Here is a 23,150-nt window from a genome sequence, read left to right as displayed (position 1 = left end):
AACTCCTCACAGACAGTCCCCCGGAGCGAGAATCGAACCCACAACCTCCAATCCCTGGAGCTGTGTGACTGCTGCACCACCGTGCTGCCCATGACTGTATATAAGTATATATAAATAATTAAGTATTTAAATATTTTGCAATACCTGATTGAAACGCTTAAAATGTTAAAATGCTGTACATGGTATCATCTGTCATACTCACAGACACACAAAAAACACATAGGCACACTGTAACAAAAAAACTACTAACTGCTGAGGACATCATTGCAGCCCGCCAGTTGTGTAGCTATTCTACGTTATTTTACACTTGCTTACAGGAAATGTTGTGATGAAATCAGCTTGCCTGTGTTCCCAGAGAAATGCATGTGGTGTGTTATTTTGGATTGGGTGGTCAGCAGTGAGCACTCTTATTAACCGCAGGTCACAGAGACCAGAGTGTCATTCTGAGTCTGAACATCAGAGTTCAACACAGGATTGAGCTCACACAAGATGGTGAAAATAACTGTCATCATTGTGCTTTTACTGAACCTGTCAGACTACTTTGCTCAGTCAGGTTTGTTTCATTTTTATTTAAACTACATTTGATCTCAAGCATTTATTAATTATTTAATTTGCAAAAGTGGTTTTACCTGCAGAGAATCCATCATTTTAGGTTTGATTTGCTTTGTGTGAGGGTCACACTTATTCTTCTGTTTGAATTCCTCATCAGGGATATGGCAGCAATATATTGTAAATGCTTAAAATACTCGAGTTGTAGCGTAAACAGCTGTTGTGTTCATTCACAATTCTTCACTTCCTCCACAGATGGGACATTTCTGATCTACAACGCCCATAAGAACCGATGTCTGGGAGACAGTCTGCAAGAGCTGACTCTGTGCAACCCTCAGAACCCCAAACAGCAGTTCCGCTGGACTTCAGAGAACCGCATCTTTAACGTTGTACAGAAGAAATGCCTCGGCACAGGGGTCAAGATTGAGGGCAATAAACTGCAGTGGTTCATCTGTGATTCCAGCAGTGATCTTCAGAAGTGGGAGTGCCACAACAACACTCTGTTTGGCCTGAAGAATGAGTCTCTTTACTTGTCCCTTCAGGGAGACACTACTTTACTGACACTGTCCAAAAACCCAGGGGACAAGGGCAAGTGGACAATTCATGGAACGACAGACAGTGTTTGCTCTCGGCCCTATGAAGGTATTTAGTTTCTCAGAATAAACAGCAGCATCACAACATTTGTTTAAACCATAATTATGTTTGTAATATTGTACTTTTTTCTGGAACTGGTGGTGGGGCCACAAACTACTATTGTTTTAAGGTTATAATAATAATATTTTTTCTGAATTTAAATCCATATATGAATGCACAGTCTGCTGAAATTAAAATCACACTGCAATATTGTGTTCAAACAATGTTTAAAACTATTTTGTCCTTTTGTTATCACAGAGATATACACAATTAAAGGAAATGCTTTTGGACAACCTTGTGAATTTCCATTCCTTTATGAAAAGAAATGGTACACAGACTGCACAACGGATGGCTCCTCCATCAAACGTCTGTGGTGTGCTGTTAAACGGGAATTTGAACCCGATCAGCTCTGGGGTTACTGTCCAATACGTAAAAAAGGTACATGGTTTCTGCTACTAATGCCTTAGAACAGATTTTTATGGGTTTATTCAGTAACATAATAATTAATTATTTTTAAAAATAATGATATATTAATACATACATTGTAATGTTTAACATTTAACTTAACCCTATATTGATATCTGACTGTTAGTTTTCTGGTGCTTTTCTGATTGTAGATGACAACTTCTGGGTGAAGAACCCTCTGACAAATGTGTATTACCAGCTGAATGAAGAGTCTGCACTGAACTGGTACCAGGCCAGGAAGAGCTGTCAGCAGCAGGGGGGAGATCTGCTGAGTGTCACTGAGCCCCATGAACAGACTTTCATATCAGGTACAGGCTCTAATGACTCCTAGACACAGTGATTACTTACAGTAAATGTAATACAAAAAAACAAATTAAATGAAATATAAATGATGTTATTAAGTTGATTCATTTATTTAGGGCTGACTCAGAAAACAGGGGCAGTGTTGTGGACAGGACTGAACAGTTTGGATGCCTCTAGTGGATGGCATTGGGTCAATGGACAACCTTTACGTTATCTGAAATGGCTCAGTGGTGAGTTTTCTTGTCTTAATTCATCATTTATTTTTATTTAAATTGACTGTTAATCAAAACAGTAACTCTTTAATCTGTAATTTAATTCTTTTCTTCTCATATGTTTGTGTGTGATTTTCTGAGAAAAGGTCAACCATCTTCTCTACCAGGCCGTAGCTGTGGGGTGTTAAGTCAACTTCATGGTTCTGAATGGTCCACTGCTCTTTGTTCTGATAGACATGGATATATCTGTCAAAGAGGCCTCTCCACTCCCACTGTTCCACCAGGTAATGAGAGTCTCCTTGAATATTGAAGTATTAAATAATGCTGGTCTTTGACATCCTGTATGTTTTATGTCTGCTTCTGTCCAGCTGTTCACACAGGTTCTTGCACCACTCCCTGGATTCCTTACTCAGGCCACTGCTACCACCTCTTCCGGACAAAGAAAACATGGCTGGAGGCAAAAGACACATGTCGACGTGAAGGTGGAGATCTGCTGAGCGTTCTCAGTGTAGAAGAGCAGAGCTTTGTCATCTCACAACTCGGATACTGTGAGTTTGTGTGTGTTCTATCAGCTATAACTCCGTAGGATAAAATGGACAATGGGTGGCATGCATTCAGCATAAGTTCAGGTTGTTGAATTTGGTTTGAATCAGAAGAGAACACTATAAGGAACGAGGGGTTTGGATAAACTGACCCCAGCTGTAGAATTCCTTTCCAACTATCAGTTCTGTGAAGAATACATAATTTAAATTCTCTGATATGCCTTTCTTATTATTTCTTCCAATGTACACAGTGAAGACAGATGAAGTGTGGATTGGTTTAAATGACCTCAAGACTGCGATGCTCTTTGACTGGAGTGACCACTCCAGCGTCCCATTTGTCCTGTGGGATGTGAATGAGCCGAGCCAAGATGCCACCCTTAAAGAAGACTGTGTTTCAATGAGAGGAGAGGTAACAAAATCATCACTTACATTGTAACACAGATCCATTTCCACTAAACTATATATTAATATAACGACTAAAATACTCGTTCTTAATGTTTTGCTTAATTTTGAGATCAGACAGTAATATAGATAAATAATAAATCACAGCATAATTAATGCACATTACTAGCAAATAAGGGACACATTCCCTCCAGTAAATTTACCTGTGTCTGGTTCAGGAGGGAAAGTGGGCTGACCAAGTCTGTCAGAACAAGTATGGATACATCTGTAAGAAAAAAACCCATTTAAGTCCATCCACTAACGACACAGCTGTTACGAGCCCAGGCTGCAAACCTGTGAGTATTGGCTTCAGATTTTATTATTTGGACTATTTCTTTCTTTTGAACTGTGGTTGTAAGGAATTTTGTTAGTCATCAATATTTGCTTCACTAATCAATATCTCATGTTTCTTGACTTTTTAAGGGTTGGGTCAGGTATGGCTACTATTGCTATCAAACTGGAGCACAGACTAAAACCTTTCAAGAGGCCAAACAGATGTGTGAGAAGAGTGGATCTTATTTAGTCGACATTACAGACAGGTCAGAATTGTGTATTTAACACATAGGTTTTTGTCCAAAAGGCCACACAGTTTTTCAGAGCATATGTTTGTCAATAAAATTAGGAATAGGACATGCTACACCTTTGTGATACTTGTGTGTACTGCTGGAATATAAGCGCACCATTTGGGGCTGGAAAAATCTGCATAGATTTAATAAAATTCAACCAGAAGGTCTTTAGTGAGGTCAGGTATTCATGGACTAAATTTGTGTCTTTTTTATTATTCTGTCAACTTCTTTTTTCTACAATTCTTCTTCTTCTTCTTCTTCTTCTTCTTCTTCTTCTTATTATTATTATTATTATTATTGATTGAGGTTAAAGAAATGGTGCATCATGCAAGAGTGTGTTCTGCTCCAAGGCTTGTACTGGGTGTACTAGTGTGCACCTGAGATGATGAAGTTTGTTGCGGTTGATGGTTATAATATGGAATGAAGGGAGTATTCCAAAAGTGTGGAGGAGAGCAGGCAGTATCCATATCCCTAAGGAAAACGATGCTTAGATGCCTAGCATGGAGTGGGGGTGGGGGTAGGTCTGGGATGTCAGAGTTCACTGTTGAGCCTTCCAGAGGTGTCATGGGCTTAATTCATCAAAACACCAATGAGGAGAGGTGCCAACCTGATGACCCATGGGGTAGAGCTAATGATGAAGTAGGTGGACCAATGAGTAACCTTAGTTGTTAAGGGTAGCTGGTTGCTAATCGGATCATAAACGGTCACAGCAAGCTTAATGGGTAGGTGTAGGATCCTATTTCATTTAAATGTTTCTAACTTAGATTATAAGTATAACGTTCACATATTACTCATAAAACATGTTTTATATTATTCTGAAAATGTTTCCTACTCACCTGCTGCTCTCCAATCCATATGTGCTTGAAACCAGTGTTTACGAATGCTTAAGATGCTACACATTTGTAAATGTGTAGGGAAAAAAGTGTCCCTGTCCAGTATGCTAGTCTTTCTTTCTATCTGCTCACAGCAGAGAAAAGCATCTATTGGTTTTTACACAACAAACAGACCTCCAAAATTTGAAAAACATGAACCAAGATGAGGATATTGTTCTATTCCTGCTCCATAGGCAGGTAATATTGAATTATTTTGCCGGAGATGGATCTGTCTCTCAAAAAAAAATATTACAACTTAGGATACAAATGAGTTTCTGTGGTAATTCAAACAGTGATTAAAAACTTACAAACAAGTTAAAATTCAGCCATATAAACAACAATATTTTTTCTCCTCAAACATACTGTTTCACCTTAAAAGACACATAGCTTCTGAGTGTAAACAAATGAAAGAACAGTTTGCTACAGTCTTATGTTCCCTTTAAAAGCTCTTTTGGACAGACGTTTATCTGGAGTAGTTTAGTCAGCAGGTTATTGATAGTGTAGTGAGATGGTAAGAGATTTGATCAATGCCCTGCAGTGAGTGAAGTGGGTTTTGTCACTGTGACATAGAAACAAGCTACTTGTTGAAGGTCTATAATTTGAAAGAAGTAATTGACAATTTGTAAGCATGTTTGGTGCAATTTTCAGAGCTCAGTCTATTTAATTCTTACTTTATTTATTACCCAGAGTGTTGTATAAAAGCAATAGAACACTCCAGGTTGTGGATTATTGTGAAATAACAGCATGGATAAGATGGACTCCAGTAGTCACTTTCTGCTCATGTTTGTGCTGTTGCACAGCCGTGCTGTTATTTCACGATACACACTCCCTCTCCTGTTCTGTCACTGTTTAGCAAACAGAACTATGTTCATAATTGAAAACACTGATTTTTTTACCTTTTGTAAGACAAGTGTTGCTTTCGAAAATAGTACTTCACATACTGTATTACTCACTGCAGACTGCAGTTCCTGCAGTTTTCAATTTTTGAGAAAACCTGTTTCAGAAATACAGATCATACACACTACCACAGTAGTTCATCTCATATTACCCAGTTTGTTTCTGCAGCTGTCAGTATCTGTTTGTGAAAATATGCAGGCCATACTTTGGGTCTGTTCATGTTTTTTTTTTCCCTTGCAGAATTGAAAATGCATTCCTGGTCAGTCTGATTGGAGCACGATCAGAGAAGCACTTCTGGATCGGACTGTCCAACCAAAAGAATAAACACATCTTTGAGTGGACAAACACTAGCAAAGTTTTGTTCACACACTTCAATGCTGGAATGCCAGGTAAATCTACAGATATAATGTGAGACACTTCACATGGTCTGAGCGGAGTGGAATGAACCATTTGAGATGTAACAACAGAACAAACTACATATACTACAAAATCAAATTATAATATAATTGATTCAATTATATTTTATTCAGGGTACTACTGAATGGGGTGCATACAGTTTTTGGTACAGGACCCATGAGATTTTAGTTGTGCCACTGTGTGAAATGGAACACATGCTTTAAGTGATTGGCTGTAAGAATGAACATAGTAAATTTTAAATGCCGCAGATTTTTTTTTGTACAGTTTGTACAAATCTATTTTTAAAACACAGGAGGGAAACAAGGCTGCGTTGCCATGACCACAGGTGTACTGGCTGGATTATGGGATGTGTTAAGCTGCATTAATGCAGAGAAATACATCTGTAAGCAGAAAGCAGAGGGAGTGACCCCAACGCCAGCCCATCCAACGACTCCTCCTGCCAACTGCAGTGAGGGCTGGTTTCCACTCAGAAAAAGGGATCAGTGTTTTAAGGTACAATAAATATGATTGACGCTAATAATAACAATTAAGATGAGCCTGAATGAATTTTAGGTATTTGTGAACACCTGCTCTTTGAACTTTAGCACATTATTAGGGAGTTTGTCCATGGTGGTGCAGCAGTAGGTGTACCTACCATACAGTTAAGGTGCCATTTGAGCCTGTGTTCAATCCCTGTCTCAGGTTACTGTATGAGGGGTTTATCCTGTTTATCCTACGGGCAAAAAATAATTGTAAATGTAAACTGTAAATTCCTTAAAAGTATAAAATATTTTTAGGCTGTGTTTGTTGTTGTTTTTCATTTTCTGTAGTTTCCCAGCACTGATTTGAGTTTGTGATTTAATGTGCTTCTTAAAGCTGTTTGCAGTGTCCCCACTCCAAAAGAAGACATGGTTTGAAGCTCTTGCCTTTTGTCGAGAATTGGGAGGTGACTTGCTCAGTATCCACAGTTCTATCAATATAGAGACAGAAAACTTGAAACAGTAAGTATAGGATGTTAATAACAATATAGATAAAACAATTTTTAAAATCTTCATCAGTCGTTCAGCTTGGTAATGATGATTTTTTCTGAGAAACTACGTTTGTGTTTAAGGAAATGGACCTAGACATACAGTCTTTATACATATACTTATGTTTGCAGTTCACTGGACCCATGGATTGGTTACAGCATCCAGGATCCCACTGTTGGTTACACATGGAGTGATGGCTCAGCTGTGAGTGTGGTTTAAATGAAATTATTCCTCATAGGGAATGCTAAAATATAAATGTAATATTTTGTCTTTAAGTCATCCTATGAAAACTGGTTTTATGGCGAACCAGACAACTACAACAACATTGAAAAATGTGCTACAATGTATTTGTCCTCGTGGTATTACCCAAAAGGACGATGGGAGGACCTACAATGTGATCACAGAACTGACTGGTTTTGTGAGATTCAAAAAGGTAACATCAATAATATATATTTTTCAGATTTATGGAAATTAACAAAGCACATAGAGGTTATTTTTATAGCCCAATTATTGCACAGAAGTATTATCTAGTACTGTTAATACACTAACCTGAGTATCATTTAGTTTATTCCATTTACATTCATGAAATTACTTTCAGGTATAAAAATATTTTTTTCAGAATCCAAAAATTACTTAACCAATAATTTCACAAGGACTGTGAAAGACTGGTGACACATCCAGGGTGTGTTTCTGCCTTGTGCACAGTGAATCTTGGTAGGCTCCGGATACACAATGACCCTGAACTGGAGAAGCACTTACAGAAAATGAATGAATGCATTAATATTTCAATACATTAATTAATTATTTAAATACATTATTTAATTCCTGTTGTTTAGTTTTGTTCATCCTGCTTCCACTTTGATTCTTCCATCCTCCCAATCTATACGGTGCTTCCAATAGAGGCAATTATTGTTTTGCATTTCACATTCAAGCATTTTCTAGGGATTTAGGTGTATGCAGCAGATCATCATAAGTTCTTAACTTATACAGACCAGTGCAAACTAACTACAGGCTTGAAAACACTACACCACATTAGCTTTTGCAAGCAAGGATGGGTCATAGGTCACTTGGTGATAAACTTTGTTAGAGCATAGGTTTTTATTTGTGTTTGCTATTAAGATGGTGTATTTTCCTAGAAATTCCATATGTATATAGGGCAATTCCAGGGCTGATTCTGCCCAAGTCACAATAGCATGGCTTCACACACTTGGATTGCATGTACTTGATTGGCCTGCCTGCATACCAGATCTATGTGCCATTGGAAATACAGGTGCATCTCAATAAATTAGAACATCATCAAAAAGTTAATCCATGGCAGTAATTCAGTTCAAAAAGAGAAACTCATATATTATATAGATTCATTACAAACAGAGTGCTCAATTTCAAGCATACATTTTTTAATGTTGATGGTTATGGCTTATACCCAATGAAAACCCAAGTCATTATGGCAGAAAATATAGTACAGGAACCTTCTCCTGATCTCTAGCCTCCACTGCCGGTGTATGGAGCCCCCATGCAGCGGTGCTATAACTTCACAACCTCTTCTCTCTCTCTCTCTCTCTCTCTCTCTCTCTCTCTCTCTCTATATATATATATATATATATATATATATATATATATATATATATATATATATAGTCAAAAGTTTTAGCTTGCCTACCTTTGCACACACTTGAACATGAGTGATATCCCACTCTCAATCCATAGGGTCATTGGCCCAACCTTTGCTGTTATAACAGCTTCAACTTGTCTGGGAAGGCTCCACAAACTTTAGGAGTGTTTTTACGTGAATTTCTGTACAATTCTCCCAGAAGCACATTTGTGAGATCAGACACTGATGTTGGACAAGGCCTGGCTCACAGTCTTCACTTTAATTCATCCCAAAAGTGTTCTATTGGGTGGAGCTCAGAACTACAACGTTCTGTTGTGAAAAGCTCTACATAAATAAAATTTGATTGATTGATTGTAATCTGTGCAGACTAGTCAAGGCTTTCCACATCAAACACGTCTCGAATGACCTTGCTTCATTATTTGCCAAAATTATCAATTGTCCAAAATCTCTTGGTATGCTGAAGTTGTAAGAGTTCCTTTTACTGGAACTAAGGAGCAGAGCCCAACTCCTGAAATACAACCCCACATCCTAATCAGCATGATTTATCCCACTGTATCCACTTGGATGCAGCTGCTTGGCCATGGAAACCCTTTTCATGAAGCTCTTTTTACGCATGGTTCTTGAGCTAATATAAAGGCCACATGATGTTTTGAGGCCTGTAAGAATGTTCATCATTTTGGATAGGATTGCTTTTTACTTGTATGTAAACAGAGAATTTCATGAGAATGTTGATTAGTGGATTTGATGTTAAAACAATTTTTGTTTTCCTCTAGGAGTTACACCAAAGGAAGTGCAGATTACGGAGCAAAGTAAGTCTGAAATCGGTTGTTTATCACTTCAATTCCATGAGATTTCCAAGAATTTTAAAAATAATTCTGTTTTTTTTTATTTCTCCTGCAGCATACAATAAAACAGATGATGGATGGGTTATATTCAAGGAGAGTCAGTATTATTTTAAACGTGGTTATGACTCTATGGAAGAAGGACGGAGGTTCTGTAAGCACAGACACGGTGATCTTGTGGTCATTAATGATGAAGAAGAGAGGTTGTTTGTCTGGCATCAGGTAAAGTGAACCTTGTGGTGGAATTTTAATATTTTAAAATAAGACTTGTTGATATCTGCATGTTTAAATAGTGAACTACTTTGTGTTTTGTCATTTACTGTTTTATATTTTTGTATCTTTTAGTCAAAGTTAAGTAATAGGTATAGTGATGTCTTTATTGGCATGAAAATTGATCTGGATAAGTCATTAATGTAAGTTACTGCCAGAACTCTCACATTTAAAAGCATATTTAAAGTATGATTAAAACAGAAATAAACATAGCATGTGTTTCTGTTTAAGGTGGATGGATGGATCTCCAGTAGTATTCCAGGCATGGAAAAAAAACCAGCCGGCTTTTGAGAATGAAGAGGAGAACTGTGTGAAGATGACTTTCTATCAAGGTCAGTTGTGACAGTGGAAAATTCTAGATAAACATGAAGTTAAACTTATTAAACTCACATATTTACTTTTACATAAATGCCAACACGTGCTGTGTAGACTCAGAGCCCTAAATAGTACAAAGCTGAGCAATTATTTCTGTAGATATTTAATTGTTTACATTTAGCTCTTCACAAAATTCAATTGCTGGGCTACATATAGTTTACATCTATGCATAAAGAAAATTATACATGGAAATGATAACTTTCACTTTCAGATATATGTATTCTAGATTAGTAAAACATTTGAAATATAGAGAATAGGATTTAATTGTATAAATGATAAATCAGATCATTTTAACTAACTGCGTTTCGAGATGTTTGAAAATTATTTTGTCCAAGTAATACATCATTATTTCCTCCAGGGCTTTGGCAAAGTGTGAACTGTGGTGATAATAACAAGATTGTCTGTAAACGTAATGGTACTGTCCCAGTCAACTCCACTGCTGCCCCCACTGAGCCGCCTCAAGGAGGCTGTCATGAAGGCTGGGTCAGATTTCAGAAAAAGGTTAAAGATGATGTTTGCTCCCTTCATATGTCACACAAGCTCATATGATTTAGGTCTATGTCATGGTTTTTGTGTGCATGTGCTGCAATGAACAAACACATTAAGCCACATTACAGAGGGAAATCAGTGCAGCCACAGACCAGTCAGAACAATTATGCTAACACACAACATCCACACATTTACCTGTTTCACTCTTAAAAATAAAGCTGGTGTTATGGAAATTTTTAATTAATCTATGTGAAACCAGGAAGGAAAATCGAGAGGTCTATTCTCAAAGAATTCTTTGGGGAGACCAGAGGAATAAGTCAAAGATTCTCTCTTATCTCACGAGTTTATTGAACAAATCAAGTCATACATATAGAGCCCCAGTCACGTACACCAGCAACGTTTTAACCCAAACATTCCCTTATTGGTGGAAAAATGGTGAGAATGTCCTTCAGACATTCAGACAACACATAACAGTTTAGGCCTGTAATTTTCCACAGGTCACCGTAACCACAACTTCAAGCACTAAGGCCTACTATATGACTAAGAATTAACCAAGATTAATCAAAACCCCATATCTTTTGTCATTAGATTAGATTAGATATTACAAAACATTACTCATTAGTGTTAATCTGCAATTTTCCATTACATTCCTCCCTTTTTATGATTTAAAATATTGCAAAAAGAAAATGCAAAAGATAACATCAACCATAGACTAGCTAAGCTTTCAGTCTAGGCATCATAACTCATGCACTTAAAAAACCATTAAATGATTACACGTGATATGATTACATGTTGAATGATTATATCAAATGATTATTTAAACGTATAAAATCATAAAATCAACCTGAAATCAGCATCAATGAATGAAAAGTGAATAAATGAAAAATTAATGAAATGAAATTAAAATTTACTTCTCATCAAATGAGGCATGGAGTGGCTGGGGCATTTCAAGAGGCATCTCATCCAGCGGATTTTTCTCAGCTGCAGGGTCAAGCTCCGTGTACACATCTGCACTCACCATACTGAATTGTATACCAACAGCTCGTTCAATAATTTTGATGATTAGGCTTCTGGCACAGGGAATAATACAACATCCGATTAGTGCAAATACTGATAGAGAAATGATTACCGCGACAGCCAGCTTCAGCCCCAATGCTCCCCATTTGCCAAAATAGGAATCAAACCAAGCCATACAGTCATTATTTATACCTGAAAATTCATACAACTCCTCAGTAAAAGTTGTTAACTCCTTCATTGCCTCAGTGAATGACCCGTTTGCTGCTGTGTGATTAGGAATGTAAGTGCAGCAGCGATCACCAAACATGTGACATACACCTCCCTTTTCAGCCAAAACCATATCTAGGGCAATTCGATTCTGATATGTCATTTGTGAAGTGTAATGCAACTGTTCCCCCAGAATTTTCAGTGTGTCACGAGTCATATTAGCCAGACGCTGTTGATTATACCATATGAAATTTATCCAATCCACATTTTTGTTCATCGTTACCCATATGAAAATAGACTCAAACCCTGCGGCTATAGGGTTCCGCACTTTAAATTCATCGGGGACGCCACGTGAAATGCCTATTGCATCTAAGTAAATCAAACGGTCCCCCAAGAAATCTCTCTTCGCCCTGTGAATCACCTTTTTAGTCGGAAGGTTAGACAATTTGGATCCAGGGAAAATAAGTGTTGGCTCTGCCAACATAACCAGAGCACATGTACCTGTCCAGTTTGAAGGAAGGGTCGATCTAAGACGACCTCCGTTACCACACTGCCAAAATATGTCAGCCCTTGGTCTCCGTTGAGTCACCAGGAGCGTGTAGCGTGGGGGATAGAGACTATACATGTTCTGAAATGTAGTTGTGTGATCAGACCCCAGTTGAAACACCCTTTGATTTTGATCAACCACCCACATGATGGAACAATGCCCTGGAAAATGTCCCACCTCTATCGCGCAGGGGCGCAAGCGGTTCGCTACAACACACATTACATCTTTTGACAAGTTTCTAGTGTAACACTCATAGGGAGCGTTCAAATTGTCAACATAATCATCTGGGTTTTCAATCATTCCTGTAGGGGACAACATTAAGAAGGACTTAAGCCATGTGGGACATTCACGATGTATAGCTGAGTAGTTGAAAGTTTTGGAGCCAGCTGCAAGAGCACAATCTCTAGGACACATAAAGCCCCCCTTTATTGACTGATGTAGGATGTCTTCATCCTTACACATTTTACCTTTATTCCCCTGCAGTAAGCATTCTACCTTTAATGGATCTGGATGCATTTTTCTCATGTATTTGGCACAAGTGGAAGCATTGTAAGGATGTAACGGCATGATAATTGGAACGTCCCGTGCCCCCATACAGACATAACATGATGAATTTGTTGCTGTTGTGACAGCGTATTTAGCTTTTTGATACCAAAGATTTGTACCTGAACGTATGGTGCCACTGGGATAGCCTGAACCTGGAAATGACCCAGCCAATGTCGGTGCCAACAACATCAACAATCTGCATTTTTCCATTACAGCTGGTACCAATGGTTCTTTGAGAAATGTCATAAAAAAAAATGCTTTAGTTCCATAAAGAACCATGTTTGTTTCATAACCCTTTAGAATAAAATTGTTATTAATTAGGTTGTAATTACATTAAAATTCATTAATAGTTGTGTGATTATGAAATAAATTTGTTGTTTACAAACTAATTAATAACCAAAATTTAAAAACAGATTTTAGTCTCATTTGATTGTGAAGAATCTTTTAAAGGTTTACAAATTCATCACTAGATCTTAAAGTTCTTTACCAATTTAAACATTAGCAAAACTGGATCTTCTTTGCCATCACTTAAAAAAGTTATTGTAGCTGGTTTATTTGTAAGGATGTTGGATTGTGATGTTCTGCGCAGTGTTTTGTTGGGTATGCGTGTTCTTGTGGACACTTTAATGTGTTGGTTACTTTTTACAGTTATTTTCTTTTTTTTTTTGATAGAATGTCTCTTTATTGAAACAATTGGGTGTGGCATGTAACATATCTATATGTTTTTTTTATTTATAGTGTTACAGAATACAAACGGACAAGCAAACCTGGCTTAAGGCCAGAAGTTACTGTAAGGACTTTGGAGGAAATCTGGCATCAATAACTAATAAACTTCAACAAGGTCAGAGTCCTTTCCTGTTCAAAAACTAACATGTCATATCCTATTAATTTGATTACTCCTCTTCAATTAACCACCCAGTGAGATACAGGAGATTGAACAAACAAGGCTAGGCAAGGACTCTTTTGCTGGAAGGTTATTAGCTTAGGGATTCTGGGGTAGCATGTAAATATTAGCGTGAAGATTCATGTCAGGGTGCCATAAAAGCTAGAAGTTAACATTTCAGCAGCCACAAGGCCAATCGCTCTGACATTTGACATGGTGCTTCTGTGGACAAGGCTATAAGTAGACAATTAAGGACATTTCGATTCTGTCAAAATTGTAATTGTCAATGGCCAGTATCTACAAAAAAAAACCTAAGTGGGTAGAGTTTAATATATTTATTCAGCAGTAAACCCAACAAATCAAGCCCATCTGGGAACGTATTTGGTCGACTTATGAAAGGCCTTACTGTGAAGGAGCATGTCCAAACAAAGCACATATAGGAGGTGCTACTATAAATGTTTGAAGAGGCTTTTTTCTGTTTTAGTGCCACCTAGGGATGCAGTTGCACCAAAACTAATCATGTAATCGGATCCCCACAATAATCAAGCGTGTGACGTTTTACAATATTACATAGCGCTATCTGGGTCAGAATTACTGAGTTTCTGTGTCCAGCGTAATGAAAAGAGTGTAACAATGCTCATTCTTCGAACACCACAGTATTTACGAGCAGTGGAGAGAGAGCAAAAATAATGACTAAAAAAAAAAAAACAGAGCAGGCTAGCACACACGTAGCTCCTTAGCAAGACTAGCTAAGCTATAAACCAATAGATTCTCATTTGGAACTCTTCACAAACGTGGCACAAGCACTCTTCAGTATTCAGCATCACTCCTTATTGTGTAAATCCCTTGATTTCTGAAGCTACCAAACAAACCAATGAAATGTAAACTACATCTTGGAATTACATATACAGGTTATTCCATTCTTATCTTGGACTTGGACCAAATGAATAATAACTTATTTGTTTTATTTTAGTAATAGAGCTATAATTTTAACCAGGGAGATATATATATATATATATATATATATATATATATATATATATATATATATATATATATATATATATATACTTACACAAGATAAGAGATAACTAGAACGTAGGGCAACAAAGGAGGCACAGGTGCAATCACTAATGACAAGGTGGGGCTAGGGCGAAGACAAGGGAGGAAACAGGAACAGAACAAATACAGAACAAATGAAAAACAAAGGAACTCAGACACAAACAGAGCAGGAACACACAAAACAGGGCAAATGTGTGACAGAACCCCCCCCCCCCCCCAAAACATGCAACTCCCGGGGCATAAAGACACAGACCCCTCCTCCTCTTTTGTTCCTGTTTCAGTCTGCATCCCTCTGCCTGTTTCCTCCTTAGTCTCTGTCCCTGTTTGTGTCTGTACCCTTTTCCTATGCGCAGTCCTGTCCCATCACTGTTCCAGTCCCCATATCTTTGCAATGTGCAGTCCACAGTACAGTCTCCTTTTCCTGCTTCTGTCCACACCATTCCAGTGTTTCATCTTCTGTTCAGTCTCCGGTTTCTGCTCCTGTCTAGTCCCCAGTCCCGTCTCCTGTTTCAGCTCTGGTTCCGTCCCCAGTCCGGTCTGCTTGTCCTGTCTTGTTTCCAGTCCAGTGTTTTGTCTCTGGTATGTGCCCCTGTCTTGTCCTGAATCCCATCACCTGTTTCTGCTTATGTCATGTCTTTTTCCCAGTCTCCCAGTCTAGTCTCCTTTGTTGCCCTGCCCTCTTGTTATACAAAATACAAGGGACTAGCATAATCAATGAACCAACAGGTGACTGGACTGGAGCTTAGACAAGGTTGGACAAGGTTAGGAAAAGAGACTGGACAGGAGACAAAACACTAAACTCTAGGAGCAGCAAGCAAGTCCTGCAGTTAGGTCGTCAGGAACAGGGGGCCTTGCGGTGATGTCCTTGGGAACAGGGAGCACTGCGTTGACATCCACAGAGGCAGGAGGTCCTGCAATAATGTCCATGGAGGCAGGTGCTTGGGCTGCTCTTAGGGCAGGTGCTGTGGGTGATCAAGGGGCAGGTGTTGCTCAAAAAACAGATGCTGGAGCTGTTGAGGGTTCAGATGGTCCAATGAGCGCATTCATGAGGAAATCCTATAAGTTTTTTGACCAAGGATCCTCATGATGTGCACCTTTGTTAGCCTCACCTGCTTCCACTGGCTCTAACGGCCTCGGGTTATGGAGGGTGCCGGTATCTCCACGAAAAGGAAACAGGCCTTTATATATATATATATATATATATATATATATATATATATATATATATATATATAAATATTTGTTTAATATGTTTAAATATATATATACATATATACAGGAGAATACCTGAAAGAGATCATGTTTGATCACAGAGGTGTTTTGACAAAAGTGTGACAGATATTTTAAAGAGACACCAGTGAACTGTGTTAAAAAGGGGAGTAGTATATCGTTTTTAAAATACAGGTTGCATTCTGGTAAACTTAGTGTGGCATATTCTGCTCTGTCACTGTTTCCTTACCCCAAGTAAAAACCCAGACAATGCCCAATGTCAAATAATCACCCAGTACCCTTTGACATTTTGCATTAGTGCAAAAATAAAACTGAGTGTTCTGTGTATGCTGTGCATTGCCTGGTTAACCACTCGTTTACCAGGTTTTATTCTCTCCCTTTGTTGATTTAGCTTTCCTGACCTTGAGTATGATAGAAGACAAACAGGATTTTTGGATTGGCTTCAGTAATTTGGCAGCCATAATATATAAATGGACAGATGGCAGTCCACTCAGATTCACAAACTTTAATGAAACAAGACGCTACTATTATAATTTGGTATGTCACTCATTGATTTTTGAACGCATTCACAGATATTTGGCTTTAAGCATGTTTTTATCATGTATATTTCATAAGCACGAACACTTAACATGTCAACAATATATGGTGATTATATTGTTTCTTATATTCACCATTATTTTAGCTGATACTTTTTTATCTTAAGTAAGATTTATTCTTTGTTTGTATGTGTGTGTGAAGGGATTTTTAACTGCGTATTCTTGAATAAGGATCCTATCTGTGTTTAAAAGGATAAGAAATGTGTTGCTGTGGGAAATCAGCAAAGATCACAGCCTGGACAATGGGTGGAAAAAGACTGCAATGATACAAGTGGCTTTATTTGCAGTAAACCTCTAAGTAAGATCAAAAAAGCAATTTGGCTTCTCAGGCATACTCTTAAATAAACAGTAATTGTTCACTGATATTCAAAAATCTGGACACATTTTCTCCTTTACTATTGATAAAGGCATCAAACCTATGAACATATGAGGAATTATATAGACTCCAAAGGACATGTGTATTTTAGATTATTTTAGAAAGTCATTGTCCTTTGCTCTGAAGCTACAACCACTCTTGGTATATATATTTGGAAACTTTGAATGCATGGGATTATTAAATTTAAATATTTCTTATGTGTTTTCTCCATTTTTCAGATTCAGATTTAAGCATCCCATCCCCCACAGAGTTGCCCAAAACCTTCATCACAATTGGAAATGCTTCTTACCTGATCGTTCAAACAAACATGACCTGGGGAGAAGCGAAACAACACTGTGAGTCTCAGGAGGCAAAACTGGCCAGCATTCGAGACCTCTATGCTCAATACTACATTGAGCTGCAGGTATATAAACTTGGACAACCCCTGTGGATCGGCCTTAACAGTCAGGAGGTAGGACTAAATTAAAATTACTGAGCATAAAATGTATGACATACTCTTGATGTAACAAAATTATATTAATAATCAAAAGAGTACAGTACAGAACAGAGTACACTTGCTCTTCTTTTCAGCTTCAACCCACAGGTTTTTAACAATTTAACTTTGTTATTTTTTTTTTCTATACAATTTTTTTTATTATTATTAATTTTCATCTCACCTGACGAGAGAATTTGATTCAATTTAAAGCTCCAGTAGCCTTCAAAATATACCAACATAGAAAGTGCTTCTGGAAGGGAATAAAATGTGCTATGTGGGGCTTATAGTAGAGGTTAAATGCACTTGCATATTGTGTCTAAAGGTCGTGTCTAAACGTAATTCTGGAGCCGGATTCAAAATATGCTTAAGTCCACTTCCAGGAATGTAGGTATTTTTAATACCAGCTACGAGTGAAAACACCTTTCTCTTATGTCATTTACATGTTCTCTAGTCATCCATATGAAAGTAAATATTTGGCCTCTGTAGCAGCTTATATTTATAACCTAGCTGATACAGGTGAAATAAACCCTTTAAATATTCATGAACATAGACAAATGAACAAAAAGTCTAATTGAAATGGAAACACTTCATTGATATTGTGTGTGCATGAAAATGTTTTGGGTGTTAACAACATTGACATGGCTTAGTTACATTTATAGATGAATTTAGATTGTGTTCATAATTTCTATGTGACATTGAATTAATTGACCTTCAAAAATTAACCAAGGCTGCTATTAATTATGCTATATTTCACAGTTGACTTTTTGGTGTAAAGCAATGCTGGTCAATGTTTGTTATTGAACAGACACATGAATATTTCCTGTGGATTGATAACTGGCTGTTGAATATGGAGAGGTGGAGTAATAGTGAACCGAAGAAGGACCAGCCCTGTGTCTATGTGGATGTAGATGGAGGGTGGAAAACTGCCAAATGCAATGAAACCTTCTACAGCCTGTGTAAGAAGTCAACAGGTGAGTTATGTTTAACAGCTCTGGATGATGTAAACAAAAAAAAAAAATCTATTGTCTTTTTAACCCAGAAATGCAGAAAAGATTAGTGGCTAATTTGGAGTTATGATTTAGTCTTTCACTCAGGAACAGGAAGAAAGGATTGAATGAGAAATCTGTAAATTATGGGATAAAGTTGAATTAATTTCATGTGTGCGCTTGTTGTAAAAATGTTGGGTTTTTCCCTTCCTGTTAACACTGTATCCCTTCTAATCTGTAACAGTTAATAATTGTATCAATTTTAAGTGTTAAATAAGTGATGTGAATGTATTCTTTTATTGTAAACTTTACAGAAATTGCTCCAACTCCACCAGCTCAGTATCCAGGAGTGTGCCCTGAGCTAACTGAAGAGAAACCAATGATGACATGGCAGCCTTTCAAAGGGCACTGTTATTCCTTTGTTTTAGATTCAAATTCATGGGGCTCAGCAGCTAAAATTTGTAGCCAAAGAGGTGAGAACAACATCATAATGATCTTAAAAACTGTAGCAAAAACATTATACACATCAACTCCTTGTTTCTGCACTCAATGCCTATTTTATCAACTTCACTGACCGCACAGGAGCACTCTGTACTTCTACAATTACAGACTGTAGTCCATCTGTTTTGTCTGAGCAATTTGTTAGCCACTGGTCACCCTGTTCTTCAATGTTCAGGACCCCACAGAACACGTATGATGTGGACGGTGGATCTCACAAAGTGCTGCACTTACATCGACGTTGTGGTGTTTTATTGTGTGTTGTGCTGGTATGAGTGGATCAGACACAGTAGTAAGGAAATTTGTGTTTGTAGATTATTTCTTTGTTGTAACAATGCTTTTTGGCAATAAATCTAATAAAGTTGGAAAGCCTGTTAATTTCCATATTAAAGGATGAGAGTATTTAGCTATTTTTTTTCATGGTCACAGTCCACATAGTCAGCTTTACTGCTCATCCCACAAATGTATGTTCCTAATGAATGTGGCACCATTTCAAGGGGAACTTTACAGGCTTTCCAACTGTGTAAGATTTATTGCCAACAAGCATTGTTACAACAAAGAAATGATCTACAAAACACAGATTTCCTTACATTCTGTGCCATATTTATAATACTGTGATGTCACATCTGATGGTAGCAAGTCTTATTTCAGCCACTAGACTCTAATAAAAAGTAGAATTGTTACTGCTTTCATTTGGGAGAACTGCAATGTGGCTATAGTGGGTAATGATAAAAACTAAACACTCCTGTTGCTGATTGGCTTTATAGAACGTGATTGACAATAAAAAAGGCAGAATGTTCACTTCCAGTTTTGCTGTGGCTGAATTCAGTGCCAGGGCCAAGAATAAACAGATAGAATCACATGAAGTAATGGCAGTCTTCTGTTAAAAAACATTTCAGAGTAGGGTCCTTGTGAGCAGTGGAGTAGACAATGTGCTTTTTCACATTGACAGATTCAATTAACACACAGATATTTTCCTGTTTTTATTTCTCAATTAAAATACAAAACTGTACAAAGATTCATCCTGTTGGCCGTTTACCATTGAGGACAATACAACACACTGTACATAACACCATCCAGCTCCAATGTACCATGACTCTTTCTGAAGTTCCTTTAACTCAACTTGCCCTAGGACAAGATCGCGGTTCACCCTGAAAAACCTACTAGTCATAGGTTCAAGTTGGGAGCAAAATGTTTCTTTTAGAGAATGAAATTATGTTGGTGGTAACGTGCTGAAGTGTTCTAAATTAAGGTCATGAATAGGAAGCAAACTGATTTCAAGTTGGTGGAAAAGGACTAACAGTTGTGGAAAATATGTAAAAATGTAAAAACAAAGCAATTTGCTTGACAGTAAATATGTGAAAAACATTATCAGTGGAAAATCTGGGTGTTTTATTGTTTAGTTTTACTATTATAGAGATAGAAAATGGAAAACAGTACAAGTCACAGTATAAGTCAAGAACAATGGAAAAGTAATTTCTTATATTTTACAACTATTAAATAATACATTTTCATAGATACTGATAGTTAAATGTTTTATGTTTTGTATAAAGGAAGAATAATCATTTATTTTAAATGATTGTTTTTTTCCCCAGGAGCCAGTCTTGCCAGCATTCAAGACATGGAAGAGTCATCATTCATAGAGAAGTACATTAGTTTTCTTGGAAATAATAAGGAAAAATTCTGGATAGGTCTTTACAAAACATTTGGAGGTAAATACAAAAGTATTTAAAGTATGAAATATAATAATGGATCCCAAAATAAATTATTTTTTAGGGTTGGGCTGATCATTGGCTGCTAATTTTGTGCAGTGTGAAAACAAATCATGTTTCAAAACAATGTCTTTTGTGACACAATCGTGATTAAATCCCACTTTAAAGTAAATTAACAAGTTCAGTTTTCTGTTTGAATCATACAGGGCACTGGTTGTGGATGGACAACAATGTTGTGGACTACATTAACTGGGACGAACCTGGAGACAGCCGTGATGATGATTACCATGATCCTTATGAAAATGTCTGTGCTTTTATTTCTGCCAAAACTAAAAAATGGAGTAAAAGTTTGTGCAGATACCGTAATGCAAACTTTATCTGCAAAACCGCCAAAGGTAATTTGCCATGATTTAGCTTCCTGTAAAGTCAAATTCATTTAAGGTGACTGGTTTAAGAAAGTGGAGAACATTAACATGAGTGGTATAACAGATTTCTGTACAGTTGAGTTCAGAAATGTTTTTCAGGTATTTGTTTAATTTCTTATACAAATGGTGAGTTATATTTGCTTAAACAAGTAGGTGTTCTATATGTGTAATGTTATTTTAACATGGTTCTGAAACACCATGCAGCAATATCAGTACTTTAACACATTCCTGGATATTTTTGCTGTGTTCTGGGGGTTGTTGGCAGGTTTATATATACCAGGTGGTTAACTAGTAAATATGATTTCACTCAATTTGGGCTTTAGACAGAAGATCCACCTACTTTAAACAAAATATCCCACAAAAGTGATTTATCACTGACCCACAACTTTGTTGTTAGCACTGTTTGAGTAGTGTAAAATTTATCATATTTGATTTTTATCTACAGAAAACATGCATGAGTTGATTCAGACAAATTTGCCATTAAAAACCAAAACCACAGTTCTGAAATGTATTTTTACCTTTATTTCAAATCTAGTTTTAGTCTATAATTGACTAATTGCAATGTATTACCCTTCACTCCTGTTGTCTTAAAGTCAACTTATCCTGTCTTAAACATTACACAACACAATGTTAACTAAAATACTCATTGTTCTCCTTCTGTTTTCTCCACAGTTATAAACCCAGCCCTTACAGTGAACAGCACAGGTGAGAGTCTGACACACAAACAAGCAGTCTCTGACAAATCCAAGTGTTGGAGTGCATTACTTTGCATTATAATAAAATGCATTTTTTGAAGAATTGTCTTGAAATATTCTTATTTCATTCTCTGATTTTCCTGCAGTTGCTTACGAAGTGCATCGTTCATACGTTGCTGGTGTGTCAGTGGTAGTGGTGATTGTTGTCCTGTCAGTGCTGGCTGGACTGGCATATGTCTACCGCAGGAATTCAAACCGACCTGTTGTTCTTCCCTCACTTGTGAACCCTCTGTATTATGCTACAAGATTCTCCCAATCAGAGGAGAAAGATACCAAGACCTTGGTGGAAAATAACGAATAGACCTACTTGTTTGTAAATGTGTGTATGTACATTTTGATTTCTATATATGTAATTAATTAAATGCTTTTTTTGTAATCAGGGATTGTGTTAAAATAAGCTGGGTCATTTAGACATTCAAACTCTCAAGGGGTTTTGAAATTGTATTTGGATTAACAGCTACATAAATGTAATTGTGTCATTAGTGCTTACTAAATAAAGTTCATCAGACTTTCTTTTAAATACATTTTGTTCAGTCAATTTATATATGTAAATATCTCTCTAGAACAACAGCACATGTCACTGAGTTCATCATGCTTAGTGCCACCTATTGGCTAGAGTGGTATAAATCCTAACTAACATTGTACTGTGGAACAGTAGATCTGTTTTCTCTGGAGAGAGAGCTCCTTGAGTATGTTTGGGATGAATTAAAATTGATATTTGCTCTATTCAACCATATCCTCACAGAAGTGCTCTGTAAACACCACAATACCTGAATCAGTGGCTCCTCTGTGCTTTTGAGGTTGATAACTGGATCCTAGAGGACTAGAAATATATGGCCTTGTCCAATGAGTCTTGGGACCAGTAGTTTCAGGCTGGTGAATAGGGTTCATGTGGCACAGACTCCACAAAATCATAGATCCATCCAGGCACTCTAGAGGGTTCCATATTCCATGGAAGCTAAAGAACAATGGCCCTGGATCACAGGATTGATGAGTACAATGACCTCATTTCTTGCATCATCAACAGAAAATCTACTCTCCTGCAGTTCGTGCTGGTACTGCCAGTTAAACATTCTTTCTCAATGGACTTTTTTCACAGCACAGCACCTCAGGCAGCAGTGGCCCTTTTCAAAGACTGCACTCTAAACATATCACTAAGAACTCTGGTAGCAGTGCATTCAAACATCGAAAAAATGCAATCATCTTGGCAAGCCATGTTGACAAAGCGTGAAGCATGAAGTGTTCTAAAAATTTCCTGGTAGACGGCTGCACTGACATTGGACTTGATTTAACACAGTGAACTAACACAGGCAGACGACATGGCTCTCCAAACCATCACTGAT

General features: G+C 37.3%; 1 protein-coding gene across 1 annotated transcript; it reads left to right on the top strand.

Moving 5' to 3' along the window:
- The first annotated feature begins 428 nt into the window (after positions 1-428).
- LOC136707034 (macrophage mannose receptor 1-like) lies at positions 429-22,252 on the top strand. Its single transcript, XM_066680892.1, has 30 exons — positions 429-553; positions 805-1,191; positions 1,441-1,620; positions 1,800-1,955; positions 2,067-2,180; positions 2,309-2,446; positions 2,531-2,710; positions 2,956-3,113; positions 3,325-3,441; positions 3,569-3,684; positions 5,721-5,869; positions 6,190-6,389; positions 6,753-6,877; positions 7,036-7,108; positions 7,181-7,337; positions 9,290-9,325; positions 9,417-9,580; positions 9,710-9,771; positions 9,860-9,960; positions 10,362-10,504; positions 13,548-13,650; positions 16,376-16,521; positions 16,773-16,878; positions 17,175-17,407; positions 18,237-18,402; positions 18,732-18,890; positions 20,511-20,627; positions 20,834-21,022; positions 21,725-21,757; positions 21,894-22,252. The coding sequence occupies exons 1-30, from the start codon at positions 490-492 to the stop codon at positions 22,106-22,108; spliced, it is 4,287 nt and encodes a 1,428-aa protein (XP_066536989.1). The 5' UTR covers positions 429-489; the 3' UTR covers positions 22,109-22,252.
- Positions 22,253-23,150: the final 898 nt, after the last annotated feature.

Source organism: Hoplias malabaricus, chromosome 9 (assembly GCF_029633855.1).
Source record: "Hoplias malabaricus isolate fHopMal1 chromosome 9, fHopMal1.hap1, whole genome shotgun sequence".
In the NCBI taxonomy this organism is placed as follows: domain Eukaryota; kingdom Metazoa; phylum Chordata; class Actinopteri; order Characiformes; family Erythrinidae; genus Hoplias; species Hoplias malabaricus.
The sequence above is the reverse complement of the archived record's forward strand: the minus strand, read 5'-3'. Positions and strand labels throughout refer to the sequence as shown.